General features: G+C 34.1%; 2 protein-coding genes across 2 annotated transcripts; both read right to left on the bottom strand.

Annotated features, from left to right (window-relative positions):
- Nucleotides 1–12,284: 12,284 nt before the first annotated feature.
- Nucleotides 12,285–12,949, bottom strand: LOC120114346 (21 kDa protein-like). Its single transcript, XM_039135287.1, has one exon. It carries the CDS (start codon nucleotides 12,908–12,910, stop codon nucleotides 12,311–12,313), a length of 600 nt encoding a protein of 199 aa, XP_038991218.1. The 5' UTR covers nucleotides 12,911–12,949; the 3' UTR covers nucleotides 12,285–12,310.
- Nucleotides 12,950–23,666: 10,717 nt separating this feature from the next.
- LOC120114338 (21 kDa protein-like) lies at nucleotides 23,667–24,525 on the bottom strand. Its single transcript, XM_039135284.1, has one exon. It carries the CDS (start codon nucleotides 24,488–24,490, stop codon nucleotides 23,822–23,824), a length of 669 nt encoding a protein of 222 aa, XP_038991215.1. The 5' UTR covers nucleotides 24,491–24,525; the 3' UTR covers nucleotides 23,667–23,821.
- Between the last annotated feature and the right edge of the window lie 2,829 nt (nucleotides 24,526–27,354).

The following is a 27,354-nucleotide window of genomic DNA, read 5'->3' on the forward strand; positions in this document are numbered from 1 at the left end:
GTCTGGAAACTTTGTTTCCTACACATGCCCCACGTGGGTATTTAAATATCCACAATAATATTTAATTACTTCCCTTTATTCCTCATTCATTTGCTAAATCATCCTACATCAATATTTCAATTAAGTCCTTTAACTTTTCGACTTATCTACTTTGGTCACTAAATTTTAAAATCTTTCAATTTGGTCACTAATTCGATATTGAGGATGTTACATAAAGCTCCTACTCAATGCGTCTGCAATAATATTCGCTTTACCCGGATGGTAATCGATCACACAATCGTAGTCCTTCAAAAGTTTTTCCCATCTTCGGTGCCTCAAGTTCAATTCTTTATAAGTGAGTAGATACTTAAGGCTATTGTGATCCGTGAAGATGTGACACTTCTCTTCAAACAAGTAGTGCCTCCAAATCTTTAAGGTAAAAACCACTACGACAAATTCCAAATTGTGGGTAATATAGTTTCGTTCATGTGGCTTGAGCTGACGAGACACATAGGCCACAAATTTTACCTTCTTGAATAAAAACACATCCCAAACCATTTAATGACGCATCACTAAATACAATGAAATCTTTACCCAATTCTCATTGGGTCAAAATGGGGGGCTTACGTGAGAATTTCTTTTAATAGATCAAAACTCTCTTAGCGTTTCTCATTCCATACAAATAGAACTCCTTTCTGAAGTAAGTTGGTCATCGATGTCACAATCATGGAAAATCATTGACGAAATGATGGTAGTACCTTGCAAGACCTAAGAAACTGCGCACCTCGGTGATATTATTAAGTGGTTCCCATTCTAACACTGCCTTAATCTTATGGGGGTCTACATGGATTCCATCGATCGCTACTACATGACCTAAGAATACCACTTCGGGTAACCAGAACTCAAATTTCCCAAACTTGGCATATAACTTATGCTCTGAAGCATCTGCAAAATGATACAGAGGTGATGGTCATATTCTTCCTTGGATCGAGAGTACATCGAGATGTCGACAATGAAGACACCACAAATTGGTCCAGATAAGGATGAAAGATACGATTTATCAAATCCATAAATGTTACCAGGACATTGGCGAGTACGAACGACATCACAAGAAACTAGTAATGGTTGTAACTTGTCCTAAAAGTTGTATTGGTTATATTGGCAACCTTAACCTTCAACTGATAATACCCTAACCTCAAGTCTATCTTGGAAAACAGACATGCTCTCTTAAGCTGGTCGAACAAATTATCTATCCTAGGGAGAGGGTAGCGGTTCTTGATAGTTAACTTGTTCAGTTACCAGTAGTCGATGCACAACCTCATCAACCCATCATTCTTTTTGACAAATAAGACTGGTGCTCTCCAAGGAAAAATACTCGGTCAGATGGAACCCTTATCTAACAACATCATGTGATATGGTACAATGGACACTATGGTTGAACCTGAAAAAACCTCAATACTGAACTTGATCACGCAATCAGGTGATATCCCTGGTAGTTCCTCCGAAAACATATTAGAGAACTCTCGCACGGTACGAATGTCCTCAAACGTTAGAATAGAACTAGTGTATCCACCATTTGAGCCAAGAAGGCTTCACACTCATGACTTAACAATTTATGAGCCCTAATTGCCGAAATAACTTTGGTAGCGCAACTCGCACTCCAACTGGTCATCAATACCTTGGTCTCATCGTCCTTGCAAAGTTTAAGTTGTCTCGCCTTGTACCTTAAACTTGTCTCATGCTCAAATAGCCAATCCATGCCTAAGATCACATCGAACTCCCAAAATAGTATCTCCATTAAGTCGGCTAAGAATACCTCACCCTGAAGCTCTACGAGGTAACATAGATGAACCTTGTCAAGAAAACGTCCAATCCTAGAGAAATAGAGGCTCTAACCCCTATTACTAAGTTCTTAGCGAGAATGTTTCTCTCTCAGATCAGATCGTAACAAACATAAGAGTATGTGAAACTCATATATACCAATGCAATAATAGGAATGGAGAAAATTGTAATGATACCTGAGATCACATTGGTAGTATTGTACTCCTCATGTGCTCGCACAACATGTAACACATATAACCTGTATAATTATACCTATACATATTATAGATGTAACTCGAATTTTTTTAAAACCTTTTATCAATTTAAAAATGATTTAAAACTTATATTCTTAAAATGGTAACTGATATTATAAAAATAGCATATCATATAATTTATATTTCGTTATAAGAAACTCAATTCAAAAGATTTTTATGAATAGTACCGTGAATAGTGAATAATGAACCATGAACAGTGGGGGAATCGGTTCCCATAGTAGGGAATCGATACCCTAAAATCATTCTGGAAATTTTCTTAAAATGTGGTTACTGTTTACTACTACAGTAACTGCTAAAGTAACTTCCGAAAATACATATAAATTCATAAAAATTCCATTTTGTTTCCAATTTTGTTCAACAAAACAAATAAAACTTTAATAATTACATGTCACTAATTAAGTCTACATTACATCTTAGGATGTCTTACTGATATAGAAATATACTTCTTGATGCTTGATATCACTTTGCACTCCTTATTCCACTAATGGCTTTTTACCTACGCGTGAAAATCATCACACACTAAGTATATACTTAGTGAGACAATTAAAACAATAACAATGCAATACAACTCATGCATGAATTTCATTATAAAAATCAAATACCTTAAAATCATATTACCAGCATATCCAATATTTTACCATGATCAAAATAATATAACTAAGTATAAAATTTCTTACCAATATACTTGTCATTTATTCCATAAGCTCGTAAGCTTATTTGTATGCTTACCATTTATTAACCAATAAACCATAAACTATAAATCATAAACCATAGACAATAGCCCATTATAAAACCCTGAGGACCCTGGGTATTCGATATTTGCACCGTAGTGTTACACATAAGGTCGTGTCCACCATATGCACCGAAGTGTATTACACATAAGGTCATGCCCACCATATACACCGAAGTGTATTACACATAAGGTCGTGCCCACCATATACACTTAGTGTCCTTACACGCTAGAGTGAAATATAAACCTGCATCTGCTATACTCTATGGCATGCCAACTATACCCTTTCCCTCAATGACTTACTTGGGCATATAGTCTATTTTATTCAATCCATCCATGGCAAAGTATATTATCAAATTTAACATTGGGCAGTTCATACCCGAAAACATTCATGGTAAAATATCACATTTTTCATGATCAATGCATTTTAATTTCATACCGTGACATTTCAATGTCATGTCGAAGTTATAAAAATAACATATATCATGCTAATATAAATAAGGTTGACTTATCGCAAGTCTTCCTGATGATGTATAAAATATCCATGTATAATTTCATGCATGTATTGCACTCACCTTGACACTTTAAAATTTTCCAAATATATATATGTGCCTCACTATTGTCCACAATAAACCCTTTTCTATTTGACTTGCTTCGATCACAAATCAATCACGATCTGTATAATTCACAAATTCATAACAATACATATGTTAGTTTTGTACTAACATAAACATATCCTAAAATAGCTCCATAATATATTTGAAACTCATTATCTATCAAAATACTTATCTCTTAATAATTCCTTTTAACATTGGAACCAACTTTTCCAATTTACACAAAATGGTCCTTTACCATTTTATCACTTACATTCTTAACACCAATAATTCCAGCATTGAATTTATTTCCATTCAAATGCTTTTACAAAAGCATAATTACATTTAAGTACCCCAACTTTACAAATATTATACTTAAATCACAAATCTTTTCAAACTTCCAAAATAGTCATTTTTCACATATAACACTCATTAAAATTCCCAATCAATAATTTCTAGCATAATACATCAATTATACAACACTTATACAACAACCCCTCAATTTTATAGAATTTACGAATTGATCTCCAACTTTTCAAAAACTACAAAATGGTCCTCAAATTTTTTATAAAACTTGTAGAATACTTCATTCATCATTTCCAACCCATATATAATTTTTCCATAATTTTTCTCACTCAAACAATCCATGGCCAAAACTTAAAGAACAAGTTCTAGAAAAATTAAACATGTTCTAATCATCATACATGCTTGAATATGAATCAACCAACTCACAAACATCAAGATCCATCATCAATTTAATGATCCCTTTTATGAATAAAAACTATATAATTTGGGATCTTTGCACACCAACAAGATTATCATGCAATATTGGTACCAAATGATAACGTTTTTCGTATATAACAATTTTCTATTTACAATTTACTCAAAATCCTAAGTAAATTGCTTGAAAATTGAGTTGAAGTTTTCTCTTACCTTAGGAGAAAGCCCACGACAGCTTGGATGAGGAAGAAGCTGAAAATGCTCCACCATTATTGATAGTCTAATATTAAATAATCCATCACATGGCATAATATCACATAATGGAATTTTTTATTCAAATCAATAGGAAATTCCATTTTTGCCATTAATGAATCTCCATATTCACCATAAAACCTATACACCTCATCCTTATCATCTTTCAAAGTCAAAGATGAATTATTTTGACTTTTATTTACGAAAATTCCCATGAATTTTCAAAAATTACGTTTTAGTCACTAAATTCCACTGTTTTGGTTAAATATGAAAAATTGCACATTTCCAAACCAAATTTCTCTGATTCAAAATATTAAAATAATATTTCCAACCATTTTATATCATCCTTCAAATTTTGGTAAAATTCCAATTCAATATGAAATTACCAATTCCTTATCGGCTTTAACCATTTCTAATTTTTCTTTACTAAAATTCCAAATTTCCATGAAACCCCACTCTCAAGAGTAAACTATCTATTTATAGAATAAAATTCTTTTTAGGAACTTCATCACTTAATTTCCTAAATTTTTCCAAGTTTATACTTTGACCATCAAACTTTCAAAAGTTGAATTTTGGTCACTAACAAAAATTTGGGGTATTACACGACATACTGACACGATACTACTTTAGGATCCTAGACGGACTCTAATTTGGTGTACCCCTATTCTCCTGCCATGAACCAGCTCTGCCACCCATCGAGGACCCTCGACCTCGCTGAATAGAAGGAACGAATCTCTGTGAAAATGAGGAGGCTGAACTTTGAGCTTTGGGACAATCCCTGATGAAGTGGTCCAATGACCCACAACTAAAGCAACCTCTAGTCCCTCAATAACACCCCCCAAGGTGTCTCCTGCCACAAGTCGGGCACATCAAATGATCTAGCGCCCTCTCTGATATGCCGGTGCTAGATCCAGAAACCGACGATAAGGTTCTCTTACTGAAGCCATATCTACCTCCATGATCTAAACTATGTGATGATCCCCTAGACGGCCCTGATGGTAGTCTTCTTGGACTTTAGGGGCCCTTGGCCTTTAGGGGCCCTTGGCCCTATTTGCTGGTAATTAAGACTGTCTAGATGTCTTTGGTGATAGATCTAGAAACTGACGATAAGGTTCTCTTATGAATGTACATAGTGTCTTCTGAAGCCATTGGTCTACAGAGATGGGATCATCGTCCCCAGATCCTAAGAAGTCGATAGTCCTATACCTATGAAGCCTCTCAACGGGAGACTCTTGAGGCGCCACAGTAGGCTGAACTAGGGGTGCAAATTTATAATAATGTAAATTATTTACTTAAGGGTCGAGGTTAGATCGTGAAAGAATTTCACCTCATCGAATCTTGCGTCTGCAAGCATCTTGTGATCAGAATCAGGGGCGTATTCATCGTCAAAATCTCAACCAAGAAGGCACGACTCTACTCCGGGCCCTCATGACTTAGAATCATATCGTTAGCTATAATCGAATCTTGAAATTAGAAATGAAAGATAGGTCACTATGTCATTCCAGAAACTTAAGTATTCTTGAGGGGCATGCACTCGTAGACACTTACTGACTCTGATCTGAGGGTCGTAGGAATGACTAAACCTGGACGCTCTGATACCACTAACTGTGACACCCTAATCCAATCTAACTCAAAGATCCATTGATTACGATGCCACACGGGACCACAAGAATGATCAACTCAAAAATTTCTTTTAAAACATTTGTAATCATAAAAAATAATTCATCATAATTGCAATAGAAATCAAATTCAACATTTACAAAACATAGGAGTCCCCAAAATACGTACAAAATAACCATAGAATTTAAAATCAAAATATAGTTATGACTCAACTATACAATGTCCATATAGAATACATGACCTCTAAAATATACCCACTACATACTCTGCAAATCTTCTGGTCTGGAATGTACGAATGCGATAGGCTCCTCAATGATCCCCTCTACTAACCTACGCATGGAAACATATTCCATATGATGAGCTCACAAGCTCAGTACCGCAAGATTAACTATGCAATACTACATGCATTCATTACATAAACATATCGGTGTGCAAAGCCGTAAACATGTATAAGTACATAATAAACATGAGATAGACCAAGTGGTGTGGTCGGATGAATTTACTTGCATCTCAGACAATAGGCTAGCCTATCTAAAATGTGATAGCTTTGGGGTAAGAACCAAATTTTACGTGCATCGAAAATTATAGCCCTTAGTCTACCTCGGATCCTCGAGAGGTCAGGGTGAGGACCATAATTTATGTGCATCGGAAGCTCATATATCAAACCTAGTCGAGTATAAGGTACGATTTTAGAATTTACGTGCATCAAAATTTGTATTGATAAGACCCAAAATTTATGTGCATCGAATACGTACCAAACAAACAATATCCGGATATTTACAAACAATGGATGATCATCATAATGCTAGAGTAACTTGGGTGTCCTAACCGTTTCCCGAGCATCACACAAGGGCCAATTTTATGTCATTCTATCTTACTTGATTTCTAGTTGAGAAATTAGTTAACTTGATTGTTTTTACTTGTATTAGATACTTGAAGCTTAAGCGAACTTGAAACACCCAAACCAATTGAACCAAACTTGCAAAAAATCACCGTGGGTATCGATACTCACCTAGGTATTGGCACCAAAATTTACTTCGATGTTTTGAAAAATACATTGGTATCGATACTCCTATAGGAGAATCAATACTTTGAGTATTGATACCTTTGGATTCATTATTTTTAAAAATGCCTCAGTATTGATACCAACCCTCTGAGTATCGATACTGGGCCCCGAGTATCGATACTCCTTGAAGGAGTATCGATACTGCCCTTATAAATTGCTTGGTTTTTACCTTTCACGAAGAACAGTATCAGTACCGGTATCGACGGACCTGTGTGCTTTGTTTTGAGCACGAAATCGCACACAAATCTCACTCTTTCACTCTCCTAAGACTAGCAAGCATTTTTAAAGTGTTATTTGGTGTCTTAGAGGTCAAAATGTACTAACTTTCTTGCTTGCAAACATCAAATACAAATTGTACCATGGATTTACTCTAGCATACTTTCATGAACAAACAAACCTTATATGTGCATACAATGATCTTCATGTGTACAATCGTGTTACCTTGAAGTTATGTGACTGAAAAATGCGCTAAAATCACCCAAGGACTAACCTTTCCTTGCCTCTAACCTTTGAGTTCTTCTCTTGCTCCTGCACTGATCAAAATAAGTTTAATGAGTCGTTAACTCATTTTAAACATTGGGAAGAAGCCAAAAACATTTCTTTACAACTTAAATCTCATAAAATGAACTGAAATATAGAATTTCATAAACCCCCACTAAAACCCATTTTTGTGAAACTTGGCCATAACTTGCAAAAATGGGTTTGAATGAAAGCTTAGGGAATGAAGGTTGTAATTCTTACATTGGAGGCTCAAATGGGTGCTTGGAACTCTTAAAGTTTCCTACTTTAACTTGGTTCTTGAAGAGGAAGAGAGTCAAATAGAATAGAGGAAGAAGACAAACTTTCGGGGCAAAGAGAATATATATTTCAAACGCGAGATCATCCGAAATTAATGGGAATCAACCTTGATTCAAACAAATGGGTAAATTCTTCACCTAGTCCTTCCTCATTTGCTTCATGGTTAAATACATCCCTTCGTATTCTTGTTGGGCTCATCATAAGCCCAAGTCATATTCATTTGGGTCCAAAGCTTGACATACTAAGGGAAATTTATTCTAAAGCTTAATTGAATAAACCTGAAACTCCTAACTCGTATTTCGGAGCGTTACAAAACACGTGGTGCTTGTTTAAGACCATGCATTGCTTCTTTAAATTACATACATGGTAAGGATATTAGTCTAAAAATATAGCAAACAGGTTGTTCCATGAATACTTCACGATCTAACTTTTCGTATAAAAAATATTTTTCACATCAAGTTGTCATGCTTTTCAACTTCTCATGACATGCTACCTTGTGTTAAGGATGCAATGTCATTCTCCAAAAATTGCAAACGAGTTGTATTCTTTATAGAAAATAACCACTCAAGAGTCTCCCATAATTGTTTTTGGTGAATTAACATCACGAACATGGTGATGAACTCCTTACTAATGGAAGCCCTGAATGCAAAGAGAGCTTTTCTGGATTTGATCTTCATTTTCTACTAGCTTTAACATTCTCTTGTGATTTTAGGAATTTCTACATCTGCTCCTGTAACTAGATCCCACAGATCTTGACCTCGAAGAAATGCCTCCACACACATCCTCCAATACTTGTTTGTCTCTACAAGTTTCTCAACACCATACTGAATGATAGAACTACTTCCTCCATTTTCTAACTTCATCTCTGCTTTCAGCTTCGAATCACTTCCAACAAGACAAAACAAGTGACTTGATATACAAAGAGAAATAATAAATAACAATTTTTTGACCTGACAGTGATATCATGAAACAAAACAAAGATGTAAGTAATTTTTAGTTAACAAGAGAAAATAATTAAGGAAAAATAATTATTTATTAATCTTCTATAAAGGGATTAAATACATGAAAAACGTAACAAATTGTTCCTAAAAGAACTCTAATTATCTCATAAAACTAAGGAAGCAATTAGACACGTTATTGACTTCAGCTAAGCAACTTATTCCTATATTTCAGGAACAAAACACTGACCAAACAAAACAAAAAAGTAAACATAAAGTCTACTGAGATGCACTATTTTTAACACACGTTTTATGGTATTTTAAGCTGCTCTTGTTATGCCTTATATTACCTGCTATATAGAGTTGGTTCAGTATTATTTTTGTTGTTTAGAGTTAGTTTAGTATTATTTTTGAAAAATGAGAAGTGAACTATTTTGAAGAGATTGATTTAAGATTAAAGTGTTTATGCATGAACTAAGTTATTTCAGTGGTTAAAGGAAGGTTGTTATTCTTAGAGGTCTCAACTTCGAGCATCAGATACTATATGATATTTGAGCGTTTATTGTCAAATGGTTAAGAGTCTTTATAACATATATTACCACTTGTAAGCACCCTAAATTAATAAAAAAATATTAAATTATTTATTATTGTTAATTAGTTTTTTAAGATGGCAAATAATTATTTTTGATATAAAATATTAATGAAACCATCTTTGATATTTTATTATTTTAATTAGAGTTAACTACATGATTGATCACTTATGTTTGTATTTTGTTCACTTTTCCTCGTTGATTTCAAAAACATAATATATGGACACTTTTGTTTTTATTTAGTTAAGATATGATCACTTTCATTTTTATTTAATTAAGATGTGATTATCACAAGTTAATTGTCGTTAACATTTAATAAATTAGGTGACATGACAATTAAATATTTTAGAATAATCACACATTTGGTCATTTCTATTTATATATTCTTTCAATTTAATATTACTTTTAATAAATTAAAATAAATTTAATCCTCTAATCGAAAGAAAACACCAATGCAAATTGAAACAAAAAAAGATCTGAATCTAAGTCACTTGGGAAACCAAGTATGTGCCCAACCATTAAGCCAACACCAATACTTGATTTAAAATATACAACATGATTTATATATTTTGTATCTTAGTGTATAAATACTTAACTTAAATTCATAATAATTTTTATATTAATTTTAAAAAATATTTTTATATTAACTTATTAAATATATTTTATTATTAACTTAATTTTAAAAAATATTTCATTTTTATTTTAATTGAAAAATATATATTTTATGTTAAAATATTTTGAAGTTAAGATGAGAATAAAATATATTTAATAATTTAAATTAATAATATAATATAATTTAGTAAATTAAGAAAAATATATAGTTTGAAAAGTTAAAATAATAATAAAATATATTTTCAAAAGTTCAGATAAGAATAAAATAAATATTTTTAAATAAAAATAAAAATAAAATATTTTTAAATTATATTAATAATAAAATATATTTTATAAATTAATATAAAAAATATTTCTTAAAGTTAATATGAAAAAAATATTATGAATTTAAGTATTTATACACTAAGATACATGGTTGGGTACATGCTTGATTTTCTAAGATACCCGGGTTTGAATCCCTTTAGCCCCAATTTACTTTGCTTTGTTTTCAAGAGGGTGACACTGATTGGTGAAAAATAAACATATTAAATTAAAATAAAGTTGGTCCTCCAATAGAATGGTGACATGTGGCATCATTTGGTTGGAGGATTAAATTTATTTTAATTTATTTTTAGTAGGATTAAATTAAGAAAATATATAAATAATAGGGATCAAATGTGTGATTATACCAAAATATCATGTCACCTAGTCTGTTAATTGTTAACTATAGTTAACTCGTGGAGACTACATCTTAATTAAATAAAATACAAGTGACCATATCTTAATTAAATAAAAGCGAAATTGACCATATATTATTATTTTTTAAATCAATGGAAAAGTAAAAAACACAAATATAAATAAATCATGTAGTTAACCCTTTTAATTATTATTCAACATGTGGAAAATTAAAAATTATAAAAACTCTCTTAACTTTATACCATTAGGAATTGTAATATTTGCATCTGTTTGAGATAATTCTTCATGAATATATATATAATTTTAAATAATTTTCAATAAAATAAAATAAAAAATCGATATGATAATTTAAATTGTCGCTAGTTTTATTAAAAATAGAAAATATCCAAAATTATAATAACGATTTACCAGCATAATGATAAACCTAAAATATAATTATGACATTTTCCTATTACCATTGAGACAAAAACTACCCACCTAGATCACATAAGGACCAAAGAAGGAAAAAGTTAAAAAACTTAACCAAAAAGCTCGAATAAAATAAAGATACGAACAAATCTGACTGCATCGATAAACGAACTATAAAAGGGGATGAAGCTGTGGAAATACTTCCAACAAACCGCAAATCAAAGTCAAGCGACGTGAGAAAACTATCCACGAAAGCAAAACGCGTATCCAAATCTATCCGAGGGTCCAAATCAAGAAAGATCATCATGATAACAAATAAGCGCTATCTTCATCAGTAAATGGTTATATGAAATCCAACTATGAGAAAAAAAGATAGATAAACAAAAATAACGACAAAAAAATCGTAAACAAGAAAAAGGTAAGTTACCAAAAGGCATAGAAAAAGATGTCACAAAGGCAGATATATATAAACGTGTCATAAAGGCAGAGAACATGTCACAAAGACATAATTATTCTTATTAACAAACTAAAAAAATAATAATCAGCAGACAACAACTTATATTAAAATCGGTGTCTTCGTCGATTAAACAAAATTAAAGAAGAAAAAATCATATTGATAAATAAAATTGACACAAATTATAATGAAGGAAAAAAGGGAAAAGAGAAGAGTGATAATTTAAAATTTTAAAATCCAAAAATAATTTATTAAGTATATAATTATTTTTTGTTAGTATATTGAGATTATAAATTCTTGTATTGGGCTTGTTTGCTCCTACCGAATTTTGTATTTTCGGAGGGGGGGGGGAATAAAAGAAAACATCGAAATCTTTTAAATTTTCGATAAATTCATTTCTCTTTTTGCTCTCACTCGTGTCAACCTTTTCTAGTAATCGATCACTGTTCAATAAAATTCGTGATCAAATTTTCATGTTATACGAATTCTTGATAACTCTCGGATCACGTGGTGTATAGTTTGAGTTGGGGATGAGGCAGGTTGTTTTGGACCTTCATTTTGTGATAAGTAGGACCATGTGGAAAATAGGTTGAGCTTCGTTCTCCAACTGCAAAACGCTTATTTGTTAGTATTTGTTTTGCTATCACATTGCTGCAATGGAGACAAACTGATGATAAACTATAGGAACTGATACTCAAATGTTAAACAATTCAGGGAAAAAAAGAGAGGTTGAAATACAATTGCATAGGTAATGGACATGTTTTTTAAATAACAGTTTACTATTTGCTGCCAGCATACTGGTTGACGAAAGCCAATGAAATGCTTGTCAACTGTGCAACGTTCTCGATTGTCGTCGTCACAGTGGCTTTGACATCACCATCCATTTCATTCTCGGAGAAGCCATCCATGCAGGTATCTTCATCAGTCAAAGCTGCACTGACCCATGTTTCCACATCACTCATTCTCAATGCAAAGCTTTTGCCTTCACTCTCTTCCATTTCAGAAATGGACCTTCTTAATTCATCCACTGAATCACTCATTTCTTCCACACAGTCGTGAAGAGCCGCTTCCTCTTTAGGCTTTAGTCCCTGCGTTTTGGAGAGGTCCGTCAGGCTTTGTGAAGCCCAAAGCGTGGTGTTGAGTGCCACAGAGAGAGACTTGGCGGCTAATATTTTGGGGTCGGCCTGGATTTCGGTTGCGTAGCTTGAAAATGTGGCGAAACACAGGTCGGGGTAGGTGGTGGCGTCACACGAAGTTTTGATGAACTCTGTGTCTGTATCGGAGCTGAGGATTTTTCTGGCCGATAAACAGTTTGGGTGAGTTGTGAAGAGAATGAGGATGAGAATAGCTGCCGGTGAAAAGTGTGAACCAATTGCCATTTTGCTTGCCTTTCTCTTTCTGAAGAAAAGCTTGAGAGATCGATTGGTCTTGCGGAAGAGAGGGACTGAATTTATTGGAAGAGAAAGCTCACGAGTCGCGAGTCATGTGGTTCCAACAAAAAGAACTTTTGGGAATGTGACGGCAGCGAATGAATGAATCCAATAATTTCAAGTTAAAATCGGACTGCTACACTAGTAGTTTGGATTTTGTACATGGTGAAAATCATAAATAACCTCCTCAAGTTGTTCACTTTTATCACTTTCGTATTAAAATGAAAGAAGTGAACAGTTTTGATGGCTATTTATGTATTTAACGCATCTATTTTGATGTGACTAAATGTTAAATCTTATTCATCTTCGAAAATGGTACAAAAATTAAACGAACAATATTAAAGTAGTTCTGGGGAAAATAAAGAGACAAGAAAGACAACACTCTGAAATTGCAAATTTAGATCAAACATCAATTTTGCTAGAGGAAGTAAAGATTTTCAGTCGATATTTATTCCCAAAGGAAAAATGATCCGGCACATCAATTTGAAAAACCCTAGCTTTATTTAGCTGGCTAGCAAAAAAGCAAATCAATACAAACTGTAAAGGCAAAACCTCACTCGATGCACAAGAGAAATGGCAATATCATTTATGAGTGGGCGCTGCAGCATTGCGGTTGACGAAAGCCAAAGCGAAACTCGTCAAATGTGTAACCTTCACCACTCTTCTTCTCACTCCAGTCTTCAAATTACGATTAATGGATTTCCCAGACAAGCCATCCATGCAGGTATCCTCGTTAGTTAAAGCTGCACTCGTCAAATGGCTGCTGCCGCAGTAGGCGGACTCCGTTTCGTGATGGAGTCTTTCAGCTCATCAACGAAGTCCTCTAGTTGTTCCACACAATCCCTCAAGGCCGCGGCCTCTCTACGCTTTAAGCCGTGGTGTTTGGAGATAGATATCATCGATTTCGTAGTGAAATGATTCGTGTTGAACGCCAATGAAAGGGCGGTGGTGGCTAGCGATTTGGGGCTACCTCGGACTATGGTCGCGTATCGGGCATTGTTGAAAAGTCAGCATGGCAGCCGACTAATTTAAATATCAAATTTTGGCAGCCATTGAATGCTTCAATTTTGGCAGCCGACGGCTAGATGATTTCAAAGGTGGGCAGCTGATTTTTGTTGAAAAATTAGCATGGGAAAATTGTTATTTTAGTCTCTGGACTTTAAGGTATTTATAAGATTAGTCCTTAAGCTTCAACTATAAATACCCTAACCCATTTAGCTTCAAAATCATCCCAAATCATTTCTTTCTCCCAATACTAAATAGTTTAGAGAGTTTTCTTGTGAGTTGTGAGTGTTTTGTAAACACCTGTAAATTCTCTCTCTTTAGTAAAAGATCTACAGCAGTTTGCAGACGTAGGCATAAATGGTCGAACTCCGTTATCAATTTCGGGTATTATTTTCCGTTTTTATTTCGCATTCTCACTAATCTGGTTATAGGGAAATTACTCGTTTTTTATTTTCCAACAATTGGTATCAAGAGCTTTTGGTGGTGATTTTTTTTCGGTTTTTCTGTGAGGTTACTATTTATGTGAATAGTGAAATTCGTAAATAGTAAAATTTGGTCGGCGATACGAATTTGTCGACGGAGGTGTTCTAATACATAGTGGTTCGTATTAATTATCAGAAATGATCCAAAAGAAGCCAGATTCGAGTGGGAGCAATGGCTGCAGAAGAAGGGAATGTGAAAATTGAGAAGTTTGATGGTACGGACTTTGGCTTTTGGAAAATGCAGATTGAAGATTTTCTGTACCAAAAAAATCTATATCAACCTCTCTCAGGAAAGCAACCATAGGGCATAAAGAATGAATATTGGACTCTTCTCGACAGACAAGCCATCGGAGTTATCCGACTGACGTTATCCCGCAATGTTGCTTTCAACATAGCAAAGGAAAAGACCACGGCGGGTCTTATGGAGGCTCTCTCTAGTATGTATGAGAAGTCATCGGCCTCAAAGAAAGTTCACTTGATGAGGCAATTATTCAATTTGCAGATGGCGGAAGGGGCATTAATGGCTCAACACCTAAATGAACTCAACACAATCATAACCCAGTTGAGTTTCGTGGAAATTGAATTCAATGATGAAGTTCGATCTTTAATTCTCTTATCATCTCTACCAGACAGTTGGAATGCTACTGTTACAGTAGTCAGCAGCTCGTCAGGAAATAGTAAATTGGAATTCAACGATGTTCGGGATCTGGTACTGAGTGAAGAAATTTGACGGAGAGAATCGGGTGAAGCATCAAGCTCCTCAGCATTGCACACGGAGTCTAGAGGGAGAACTTCAGAAAGGAATCCAAATCGTGGCAGATCGAAATCTAGAACGGGAAAATCAAGAACGGGAAAGAAAGATTTTAAGTGTTATAATTGTGGCAAGAAGGGTCACTTTAAAAGAGATTGTCAAACAATGAAGAAAGATACCAGTACATAGGAATTTGCCAACGTGACAGAGGAAACAGGTGATGCCATGATTCTAAGTGTTAACAGTCCAATTGAATCATGGATCTTAAATTTAGGGGCATCTTTCCACTATACCCCATGCCAAGAAATCATGGAGAACTATGTCAGTTGTGATTTTGGGAAGGTTCATCTAGCTGATGATGAAACCTTGAAGATCGTCGGAAAAGAAGACATCCGATTAAAGTGGCCAAACCAGACCACCTAGAAGCTGAAAGGAGTGAGACATATTCTTGAACTTAAAAGAAATTTGATTTATGTAGAACAGTTTGATGGAGAATGATATTGTACAACCTTTTCAGGTTGTGAATGGAAGATTACCAAAGGAGAACTTGTCATTGCTCGTGGTAAGAAGACTGATACTCTTTACGTAACCTCAAAATTGGAGAATACCATTACAGTAGCAGATGCTGATGGAAAATCAAAACTATGGCACCAAAGGCTAGGCCATATGAGAGAGAAAAGGATGAAGACACTTTTGTCAAAAGGGAAGCTGCTGGATCTAAAGAGTATAGATGTCGGACTATGTGAGGTTGCATCTTTGGCAAACAAAAGAAAGTCAGTTTTGCAAAGATTGACAAGACACCCAAGGCTGAAAAGTTAGAGTTGGTTCATACTGATGTATGGGGACCATCTCCAGTTCCATCTCTTGTAGGCTCACTATATTATGTCACATTCATTGAAGATTCTACAAGGAAGGTGTGGGTTTATTTTCTGAAGAAGAAATCAGAAGTCTTTGATACCTTTAGAAAATGGAAGGCCATGGTGGAAAATGAGAGTGGTTTGAAAGTCAAGCGGTTGAGGTCTGAAATAGAGGAGAGTACAAAAATAGTAGATTCAGAGAATTTTACGCAAACAATAGGATCAATATGGAGACAACAGTTCCAATGACACCGCAGTAGAATGACGTAGCAGAGCACATGAACAAAACTCTGAATGAACGTGCTAGAAGCATGAGGATACATGTCGGCTTGCCCAAATTGCTATGGGCTGAAGCTATCAACACTGCAGCTTACCTGATCAATCGTGGGCCCTCAATTCCCTTGGATGATGAAATACCAGAGGAAGTTTGGACCAGAAAAGAAATAAACCTTTCACACTTAACAGTGTTTGGTTGTATTTCTTATGTACACATAAATTCTGCTGAAAGAAGTAAACTTGGTGCTAAGTCCAACAAATTTGTTTTTGTTGGTTATAGTGGTGATGAGTTTGGTTACCAGTTTTGGGACTATGAAAATCGAAAGATCATCAGAAGCAGAGATGTCATTTTCAATGAAAATGTGATGTACAAAGACAGGTCAACCATATAATCAAGTAGCTCCAATACCGAAGCTGAAACAAAAGGAATTTGCTGAGTTTGAGGAGATCTCTGGAAATGATGTTCAGATCAGTCCTGAAGCAGTTCAAGAAGAACCAAGCAAACCAGAACTGAGACGCTCCTCCAGAATTTCTAAACCAACCCAGCGTTATTTTCCTTCTTTGCGCTACTTGTTGCTGACTGATAATGGTGAACCAGAGTGATATGATGAAGCAATGCAGGTGGAGGATTCAGTTAAGTGGGAGTCTTCCATGAAAGATGAGATGGACTCGCTTATGTCATATCAGATGTGGGAATTAGTTGAATTACCACCAGGCAAGAAAGCTCTCCATAACAAGCGGGTTTACAGGATCAAAGAAGAGAACGATGGGAGAAAACGCTAGAAAGCAATATTGGTTGTCAAAAGTTTTCAGCAAAAAGAAGGTATTGACTACAATGAAATTTTCTCTCCAGTTGTGAAATTGTCTTCAATCAGACTGGTGTTGAAAATTGTAGCTGCAAAGAATCTACATCTTGAGCAGTTAGATATGAAGACAGCTTTCCTTCATGGTGTTTTGGAGGAAGAAATCTATATAAGGCAACCAGAAGGATTCATAAAGGCAGACAAGAAAAACATGGTATGCAAGTTGAAGAATAGCTTGTATGGTTTAAAACAAACTCCTAGACAGTGGTACAAGAAGTTCGATAGCTTCATGGGTAGCAGTGGTTTTACCAGATACCAAGCAGATCATTGTTGCTACATCAAGAAGTTCGACAACAGCTTCATTATTTTATTGTTGTACATTGATGACATGCTCGTTGCAGGCTCAGACATACAAGAGATTATAAACTTGAAGCAAAAAATGTTGAAGCAGTTTGCAATGAAAGATCTGGGCGCTCCAAAGCAGATTCTTGGGATGAGGATTAAGAGAGACACAAAGTCGGAGACTTTGATGTTATCACAGGCTGGGTACATCAACAAAGTACTCTCCAGGTTCAACATGCAATATGCTAAACCAGTAAGTATACCTTTAGCTGTTTATTTTAGACTCTCCAAAGATTAGTCACCAAAGACGGAGGAAGAACGTGCACACATGGTGAAGGTGTCGTATGCCTCAACAATTGGAAGTCTGATGTATATCATGGTTTGTACCAGACCAGATATTGCTCAGGCAGTGGGAGCTGTTAGCATGTATATGAATAATCGGGCAAGGTACACTGGGAAGTAGTCAAATGGATCCTCAGATATCTGCGGGGTACCACAAATAAAGCACTTTGTTTCAAATGTGGAGATACGATACTGACAGGCTATGTAGATGCTGACTTAGCCGGAAATGTTGACATCAGAAGGAGCACTACAGGGTATGTCTATACTTTATGAGGTACTACAGTGAGTTAGGTTTCTCAACTATAGAAGATAGTTGCTCTCTCCACAACTGAAGCAGAATATGTCGCTGTTACGGAAGCCAGCAAGGAGATGGTTTGGCTCCAACGTTTCTTGGAAGGGTTAGGCAAGAAACAAGAAAACAATGTCTTGTATTGCGATAGTCAAAGTGCTATCCATCTAGCAACAAATCTGTCTTTTCATTCCAGGACGAAGCATATAAAATTGCGATATCATTTTATTTGATCTCTTCTGGAAGATGGGATTTTGAAACTTGAAAATATTAGTGGAGCTCAAAATCCGGTAGACATGTTAACAAAGACGGTGACTACGAACAAACTGAAATTGTGTTTAGCTTTAATTGGCATGCTAGAGTAACAAGGCCAGAAATGCTGCTGCATTAATCGAGGTGTGAAGACAGATTAAAATCAGTCTTCAAGTGGAAGATTTTTAAAAAGTCAACATGGCAGTCGACTAATTTAAATGTCAAATTTTGGCATCCATTGAATGCTTCAATTTTGGCAGCCGATGGCTAGATGATTTCAAAGGTGAGAAGCTGATTTTTGTTAAAAATTAGTATTAGAAAATTACTTTTTAGTCCCTAAACTTTAGGGTATTTACAAGATTAGTCCTTAAGCTTCAACTATAAATACCCTAACCCATTTAGCTTCAAAATCATCCCAAATCATTTCTTTCTCCCAATACTAAAGAGTTTAGAGAGTTTTCTTGTGAGTTGTGTGTGTTTTGTAAACACCTGTAAATTTTCTCTCTTTAGTAAAAGATCTGCAGCAGTCTGGAGACGTAGGCATAATTGGCTGAACTCCGTTATCAATTTCGGGTATTATTTTTCCGCTTTTATTTCGCATTCTCAATAATCTGGTTATAGGAAAATTACTTTTTTTTATTTCCCAACAGGCAGCGGTGGTTAGCGATCTGGGGCTACCTCAGACTCTGGTCGCATATCGGGTGAAGGTGGTGAAACACAAGTTCGGATGGAGGGTAGCACTACAAGAGGTTCTTATACGTCGAGTGCTCCTCCTTCCACTGTGGTGAACCGGTGCCGCAGCTAAACATGTATCCAGGTTTGTTTCTAGCTGAATGAGGATGACAAGAGCAGTTATTGGAAAAATAAAAGCCAGCAGCTGCCGTTTTCTCTTTGGTATAACCTCATTAGAAAAGCTTGAAAGTTCTTTTTAATGGAGGGTCTTAATTTATAGGAATGATCATGTTCTTATGAATAAAGAATACTAATAGAATATTGTTGTTACCTACGACTTAATAGTTTAAACCATAAAACAATTATAAATAAAAATATACAAGTTCATAAAATCGTTCATATATTTAAAACAAAATTGTAATCATACACAATTTTATACAAGTTTCAAACTCAATATAAAAACAAAACATTACCTACATGCCCACTAATTACATATGTACCATACTTTGCAAGTGATGCCAAAGGAAATCTCATTACTACCGTCGATAATTGCACATGATCAAGTCTTTTTAACTTGAAATGGTAAGTAATGGAGTGAGCTTTGGGAAAGTTCAGTAATACAAGACTATCAAATGATGCAAAATGGCAAATAGATATATACTGAAACATCAAACATTCTTAGTAATCCATGCATGTACGGGTTTTAGTGATGGGTTGGGGTTCACCAATTATTTTTTTAGGAAACTACCGTTTAAAGGAAACATTTAGAGAGACAAGTTCAAGAAATTGAATTAACGTGTCTATTGTGTTCTAACAAAATCATAAATAAGTGTAGATATAATTTAAAATAGTAGTAGGTTATTTCAAGAAAACAAATTTTAAAAATCATAATAATTCCCTCCAACCTAAAACCGATATGCAATTCCTTAGAACTGCATCCATAAGGACTTACCCTAGGACCATTGTGTGTAAGAACCAACTTGAGGGGATACCTCAGGTCCATAAGGAATTACTAGCTTTATTGGAGCTAAACCTACACAAACTCTATAATAGATCCTAGACAGTACCCCAATATAAATAAGATTAACATTAAACAATAATATAAGAAATTGTGAGCGAGTAAAATATTGTAAAAGTGACAGTGATGTTTATTTAAATCACATAACTACCCTCCAAGTGTACACTAAAATGCAGTTCTGGAGTCCCCTAAAACTGCATCCTTAAGGACTTACCCTATACACATTAGGTATATGATCTAATCTAAGGGAATACCTTGGGGCCTATGAGCCTATCCAAGGATAATCTTAAGTCCATAATAAATTAATAGCTTAATCAAAGTTGAACCTCAGAACTCCATAATATATCCCAGTAAAACAATTTCATGTAGTAACTAATAGTATCAAGATTCTATAAATTAGGCATATTTATATTTTTAATAAAACAGTAACCATAGAACATGTATCAGACAAACATGATTTAAAATTCGATAAACCAGAAATTAGACTTTAAACTAGATAAAGCATTTGGAAGTCAAATCAAGTAAGCCAGTCACATTTTAAATCAAATAAAATAATCATGTGCACAAGTATTTAAAACAAAAATGTAACACAAAAGAAACACACCAGAGGATTCAGCTATTTTCAGAGGCACTTGGTAGTGATCAGGAAAGGAAATATGGAACTTCTGTAATTTGATTGGATTTTAGAAAAAAAAACTTTATTTAAAGGGTTTGACTACTAACAAATCTAATCAAACATTTGAAAATTGATGCTTCAAGACCATTTAGGATTCGGGTGCATCAGAAATGTATTCAGGAATCTTTACATACAAAATTATTTAAGTTTTAGATATAACAGGAGTAATTTCATTACTCAGACTATTCGAGGGTATTAACTATTTAGATACAGGTGTTTTAATGGAATGTTTGGAATAGACAGAACTCGTTGGTCCATGATGGACGGGTGCAACCCCCATGGGTTCTTGTTACTAATTCCAGAGTGCTTCATCGTGACTGTCCAACGGACCTTCTATTCCCACTATTGATCAAGGGTGTCCACGTAAGGGAGCGTTATAAAGCTGAACGTTGATGGTGCGTATAACCCAGTGACCAAGCTCGCAGTTGGCGTCATTGCAGGAAATGCAAAAGGGGCAGTACTTGGAGGTTTAGCCACCACGTCTGGTTACGTTTTTGAACCCGGTTTGGCAGAATTGCATAGCATGGTTGCAGCCTTAAATGTTGCCCTTGAATAAGGTTGGTCGGATAGCATCATCGAACTTGATTCGACAATGGTGGTTAATATGTTTAATAGTGAGGATGGTAACGAATCCACGATATGTGTACACATGCGGCCAATACGTGACACTTGCAAGAATTTTAATAGTTGTCTTGTGACCTGTTTACGTAGAGAAGCGAATTATCCCGAGTTCATTGACTAGGTTGTAAAGAAACTTGATTAATGAATAGTTGGGTACTCTTTTCCCTTTATAGGACCCAACCTTGCATTGATAGAAGGGGTTTTTAACGATGTCTTAATATTTTTTTAAAATTAAAAATTAAACAAAAATAGGGGTGTTACATAGCCACTTTAATTTGATTATTGTAGGGGTGTGACAGGCTCTTATCCGATGCAGACAAAAATAGACTACACTATATGTTTCTTGCCTTCAAATATTTGATATATTTTGGATAAATGCCTCCAATTATTCGGATCCCATATTACCTCGAGTATAACTCTAACCTAATGTTCCAATTTCTCTTCCTTTGCATTGCTGAGTCATGTTTGTGGAATAAACAAGTGAGATGACTTGTGTAGAAGAGAGGAAGATAGTACAGCTTTGGATGATCTACAATCGGACCTCACTTAACCCAAAGGGCCGAAGATATATTCGGTGGATGTTGAGGTATCTAATTTAATAGTTAATGGTATATTTTTTTTTATTAAAATAGATTTTAGAAGATTAATTTTATAAAAATAAATTATATTTTTTAATATTTGGATGATGTGCAAATCATTTTATGTTAATTGGTAACTTCCTTAGATAAAAAAATAATTTTATAAATCTACCCCTAATATAAAATTGTGTCTACCCTAATAATAATCATGCTAAAAGTACACCAGTGGGGTTGGGCAATTTGTCTCCACTGATTTTGAAGAACTCTCAAAATGAAAAATCCTACATCATATTCAAATAACTGTTGAGTGTGGGAAACAGTTAATGCTTAGCACTTGCTCTGGCCACGGTCGTCGAGCTTTGAAGTTCATCACGTCGCTCAATCATTTAAAACTAGTTTAATGACATGAATTCAAAGTTAACAATCAATTTGTGAAAGGGACACATTAAAATGGATCTCAATTGTAATGTAAAACAAGATTAAGGTTTAATATTTTTGTCAAGGCTCGTCTCAGTTTGCTGGGTCATGCTGCGAGTATATAGAAATGATAATTTAGGATGCTTTAATGAGTAAGGATAAAGACAGACCACAGTAAGGATAGGTGATAAGGATAAAGACAGACCACAGTAAGGATAGGTGATAAGGATAAAGACAGACCACAGTAATAACAATGAATATAAAAATAAATTAAGATTTTCAGTATTAAATCAGTAGTGGATCAGAAAAATTTAGACCATAAGTTATAGACATAGAATGTTTAAAAGGGTTAAGCCATATGGCAATTGATAAATCCTTGTGGTCTGATCATCAGTTCCATGTCAATTCCATTCATTTTTCCCTTGCAATTCGTATCACTTTGTGGGAACTTGTAATCTTTCATGAATTCTTAGTCGTCAATTTCAGTCTTAAAGATTTCCTTTGGATGATTCAAAGACTGATCTTTCGTGACATGTCTTTACAGAAAGAGATATGCTTGTCTGCTACGGTATTAAAAAGGTGAGACAAGCGTTCATGGCACCTTCTTTTGCTGCATATTATTATAATCCAAAGTTGAGGAGCAGGTACAAATTTAATAATGTCAGATTTTTAAAGCTCAAAGCGTATCATTTCATTCACTGTGTTTGTCTCCGCTATAAGCTATCAAGTGTCAATTGACCAAACTTTAAGTTGCAACATTCAAGCCGAGCAAAACCACCATAAATACTTACGTTCGGACGCTGTAGCTAAATGGCATTTCATTTTGTTGATGGAAAAAGTTTGTCTGTCATTAATAGTTCTTTTATTATTTGGATAAAGAGTCACAATCGGTGAGGTAATGATTGTTCGCCTATGTTTTTATGTGGGAGAGATGAAAACACAGTGGAAAATATGAATGAAGAAAAAGAATAAATTGCTAAGATCCTTATCTCAGTCGTGGCTTAGATATTTTTAGTATATTTAGTCGGCATAAATTAATTATGACTACTCATAGATTTGCAGGCTAAATAGATTGATTGTCAGATCTTGTATTTCGTTCTGTAGATTAAGTGAACCAGTCAGAGGTCTTGCCTATGCATTGAAGCTCTGCGAGAGATTATGATACTCATGTGATTAGAGGAATAGATTTATTGAAAGGTCCGATAAGTAAAGGAATCTATCCAAAAAAACTAGTAGTTTACTGAGGTAACTTTCGGACGTATAACACCTTCCAGTAGAAAGGAAAGAGTTGATTTACAGAGAATTCCATAAAACTTAACTATCAAACAAGTAGTATTCGCCATAGACTTGGAGTCGTTATATGATATAGTTACAGACATTTCAAGCAGGCCGAACCCCTTTACACAAAATCCAGGCTGGTATAAACCTTGCTTTCCAAACCAACACTTTTATACATAAACCAGATATTTTAGGTTGAATCTAAGGCTGCTCAGTAAGTTTAGCCGGTCGGTGTCTTGCAGCAAAACGATTCACTAATGCAAGCGCATTGCTAGTAACTTGAGCAACATGGACGACCCTGCGTCTTAGTGCAACCTTGATGTTTCCATCCATGACTCTGCCTGCAAAGCCATCAAGGCAAGAATTCTCATCTGTTAGTGCAGCGCTGACCCATGTCTGCACGTTGCTCATGTGAAACATGAAGTCCTGACCTACACCACGTCCCATACGGCCGAGTTCCTTCACAGACTGGCTAAGTCGGTCCACACTATCACCCATGTTTTCTATACAGTCTTTAATTGCTTGACGCTCCTTAGGCTTGATACCCCTAACATGAATCATCTTGGCAATATAAGCCGCAGCTGACTGAGCCCTGGATAGGCTCACTGATAAAGCAGTTTGAGCAAGGTGTCGGTCGTTTTTCCGAATCGCCTTGGCATAACCGGACAGGCATTGGACGCATAACGCAGGGTAGCTTGTGGTTTTGCACGATGCAACGATGTAGTCTGTTGGACTTGAAGCAGATGAAGCTATGACAGCCATGTAAAGTAGAAAGGAGAAAACTAGCACAAAAATACCTAGTCTTGCCATGTCTTTAAAGGAGAAAAACTGAATGGTGATGAAATGAATGGAGTACCGGAGTTCAACCATTTATAGAGAATTAAAATGGTTGGATTAAATAATGTGTTTTTGCATTCCTTCTTTCTTTTGGCTTCTTCCTCCTTTTGAACTGATTTGATCTTCTCCTTTTGCGGTGATTGTTTATTGTTTTTCCTTCTGGTAGGTGACAAGGCATTGTTGGCCAAATCTTCTTTTCTTTTGCTTTTAAAAGCACACTGCAATTAAGATGAATATGTTTGGGACAAAAGTAGGGGTGTAATAAAACTGACTGAAACTGACTCGAGTTAAAATTGTTTTTGACATGTGTTATGGCGATCGAAAACCGACTTGAGTCGGAACTGGTATTGATCTGAACCTGAGTAAGACCTGGAAATTGTGGATCTGAACCCGACTTGCATCTGACCTGAGAACAACCTGAACCCGAATTGAACCGAAAATATGATACCTGGACCCGAACTGCATCCGATTGATATGAACCCGAACCCGAGATTGACCTGGTAAATAACTGGTATTACCCGACCTGTTTTCAACCTGACCTGTGATGAACCTGACTTGTTTTTAACCTGACCTGTAAATGATCCAACTTGTTAATGACCTGATCTGATATTTACCAGACTTAATATTTACCTGACTTATATATTATCATGGACGAAATTATAAGATTTTAATAAAATTATGAGTTTTTTAATTTAAGATGTAATTAAAAAATTAATATGATTACTTTTTACATGTTATAATAAATATTTATTATGATAATACCTGTTAATGATCGACTTGTTAATGACATGATCTGATATTTATCAGACTTGATATTTACCTTACTTATATATTATCATGGACGAAATTATAAGATTTTAATAAAATTATGAGTTTTTTAATTTAAGATGTAATTAAAAAATTAATATGATTACTTTTTAAATGTTATAATAAATATTTATTATGATAATTAAATTAATAAACATACCTATTATATAAAATTATTTAATAAAATTAATAAAATTATTTAAATGTAAATTATATAAAACATGATTAATTAGGTGTTAAATAATTAGTATGTCACATTACATATTATATGGTTCATAAATAATAGTACATGTAATATTAATTCCATTTGCATAATTAGTATTTTAGTTGCATGTTAGGTTAATTCACATTAATAGCCCATTTATTTTGTTGTATTGAATAAGTAATAATAAAACCCAAAAATAAGTCTTTTTGCATTAGTGCTAGTCCATTTATATTAGTTTATATAGGCCCAATACATAGCCCACTCTTTTATTACAAATATATATGCATTAGTGCCATTAATTTATATTAGGGTTTTTGATTTAGGGTTTAATATTCAGAGTTTAGGATTTAAGGTTTCTATAAACTATATATTTTATTACTTTATATAGTTTATGCATAGTTTTCTATAAAATATATAAGTAATTTACTTTATATAGTTATATATATATACAGGTTATATATATATATAGTTTATATACTATACATGGTTTATACATGCATATTATATAAAATTATTTAATAAAATTATGTAAATATAAACTATATAAAACATGATTAATTAGGTGTTAAATAATTAGTATGTCACATTGCATATTATATGGTTCATAAATAGTAGTACATGTCATATTAATTTCATTTGCATAATTAGTATTTTAGTTGTATGCTAGGTTAATTTACAATAATAGCTCATTTATTTTGTTGTTATGAATAAGTAATAATAAAACCAAAAAATAAGTCCATTTGCATTAGTGCTAGTCCATTTACATTAGTTTACATAGGCCCAATACATAAATCCACTTTTTTATTACAAATATATATGCATTAGTGCTAGTCCATTTATATTAAGGTTTATGGTTTAGGATTTAGAGTTTATGATTTATGGTTTAGAATTTAGGGTTTAGTGTTTAGTGTTTATAGTTTAAAGTTTAGGGTTTATGATTTAGGGTTTAGGGTTTCTATAAACTATATACTTTATTACTTTATATAGTTTATGCATTGTGTTTCTATAAACAATATAAGTAATTTACTTTATATAGTTTATATATATATATATAGGTATATATATATAATTTATATATACCATACATGGTTTATACATACATATTATATAAAATTGTTTAATAAAATTAATAAAATTATTTAAATATAAATTATATAAAAAATGATTAATTAGGTGTTAAATAATTAGTATGTCACATTGCATATTATATGGTTCATAAATGGTAGTACATGTCATATTAATTTCATTTGCATAATTAGTATTTTAGTTACATGTTAGGTTAATTCACATTAATAGCCCATTTATTTTGTTGTTATGAATAAGTAATAATGAAACCCAAAAATAAGTCCATTTGCATTAGTGCTAATCCATTTACATTAGTCCCTCATCAATGCATGTTTTGTAATTTATTTGAACTTTTACTTGTAATTTCATCTTTGTTCAATTTAGTCATTAATTTTATATTTTTCATAAAATAGATCCATGATTATTTATATTCTTAGTAATTTACTCTAAATTATATACAATTTAAAATTGCAATTCAACCTTCGTGAAAGACGAAAATAATTAATCCAAAAATAAAAATTGACCTAATTTGAACTCAATTCGTATCTGATAAAGATTCAACCTGAATTTTATCTGACAATGATGTCACCTGATCTGAACGATATCCGCCTGAAGTCCATCCGTACCTGAATTAACCTAGTCTTTATCTGTTCCGGACCTGAACTGACATCGATCCGAACTGAAAGTAACCCGACCTGAACCCGAACTATACCTGGTGTCAAATCAACATGAAAATGATCCGACCTGATTTGACCTGGACCCGACCTGATCCGAGTCGAAGCATCAAATTTACCTGACTTGACTTGTATTCGATTTTATC

This window comes from Hibiscus syriacus, unplaced genomic scaffold (genome assembly GCF_006381635.1).
Source record: "Hibiscus syriacus cultivar Baekdansim isolate YM2019G1 unplaced genomic scaffold, ASM638163v2 tig00110223_pilon, whole genome shotgun sequence".
NCBI classification, from domain to species: Eukaryota; Viridiplantae; Streptophyta; class Magnoliopsida; order Malvales; family Malvaceae; genus Hibiscus; species Hibiscus syriacus.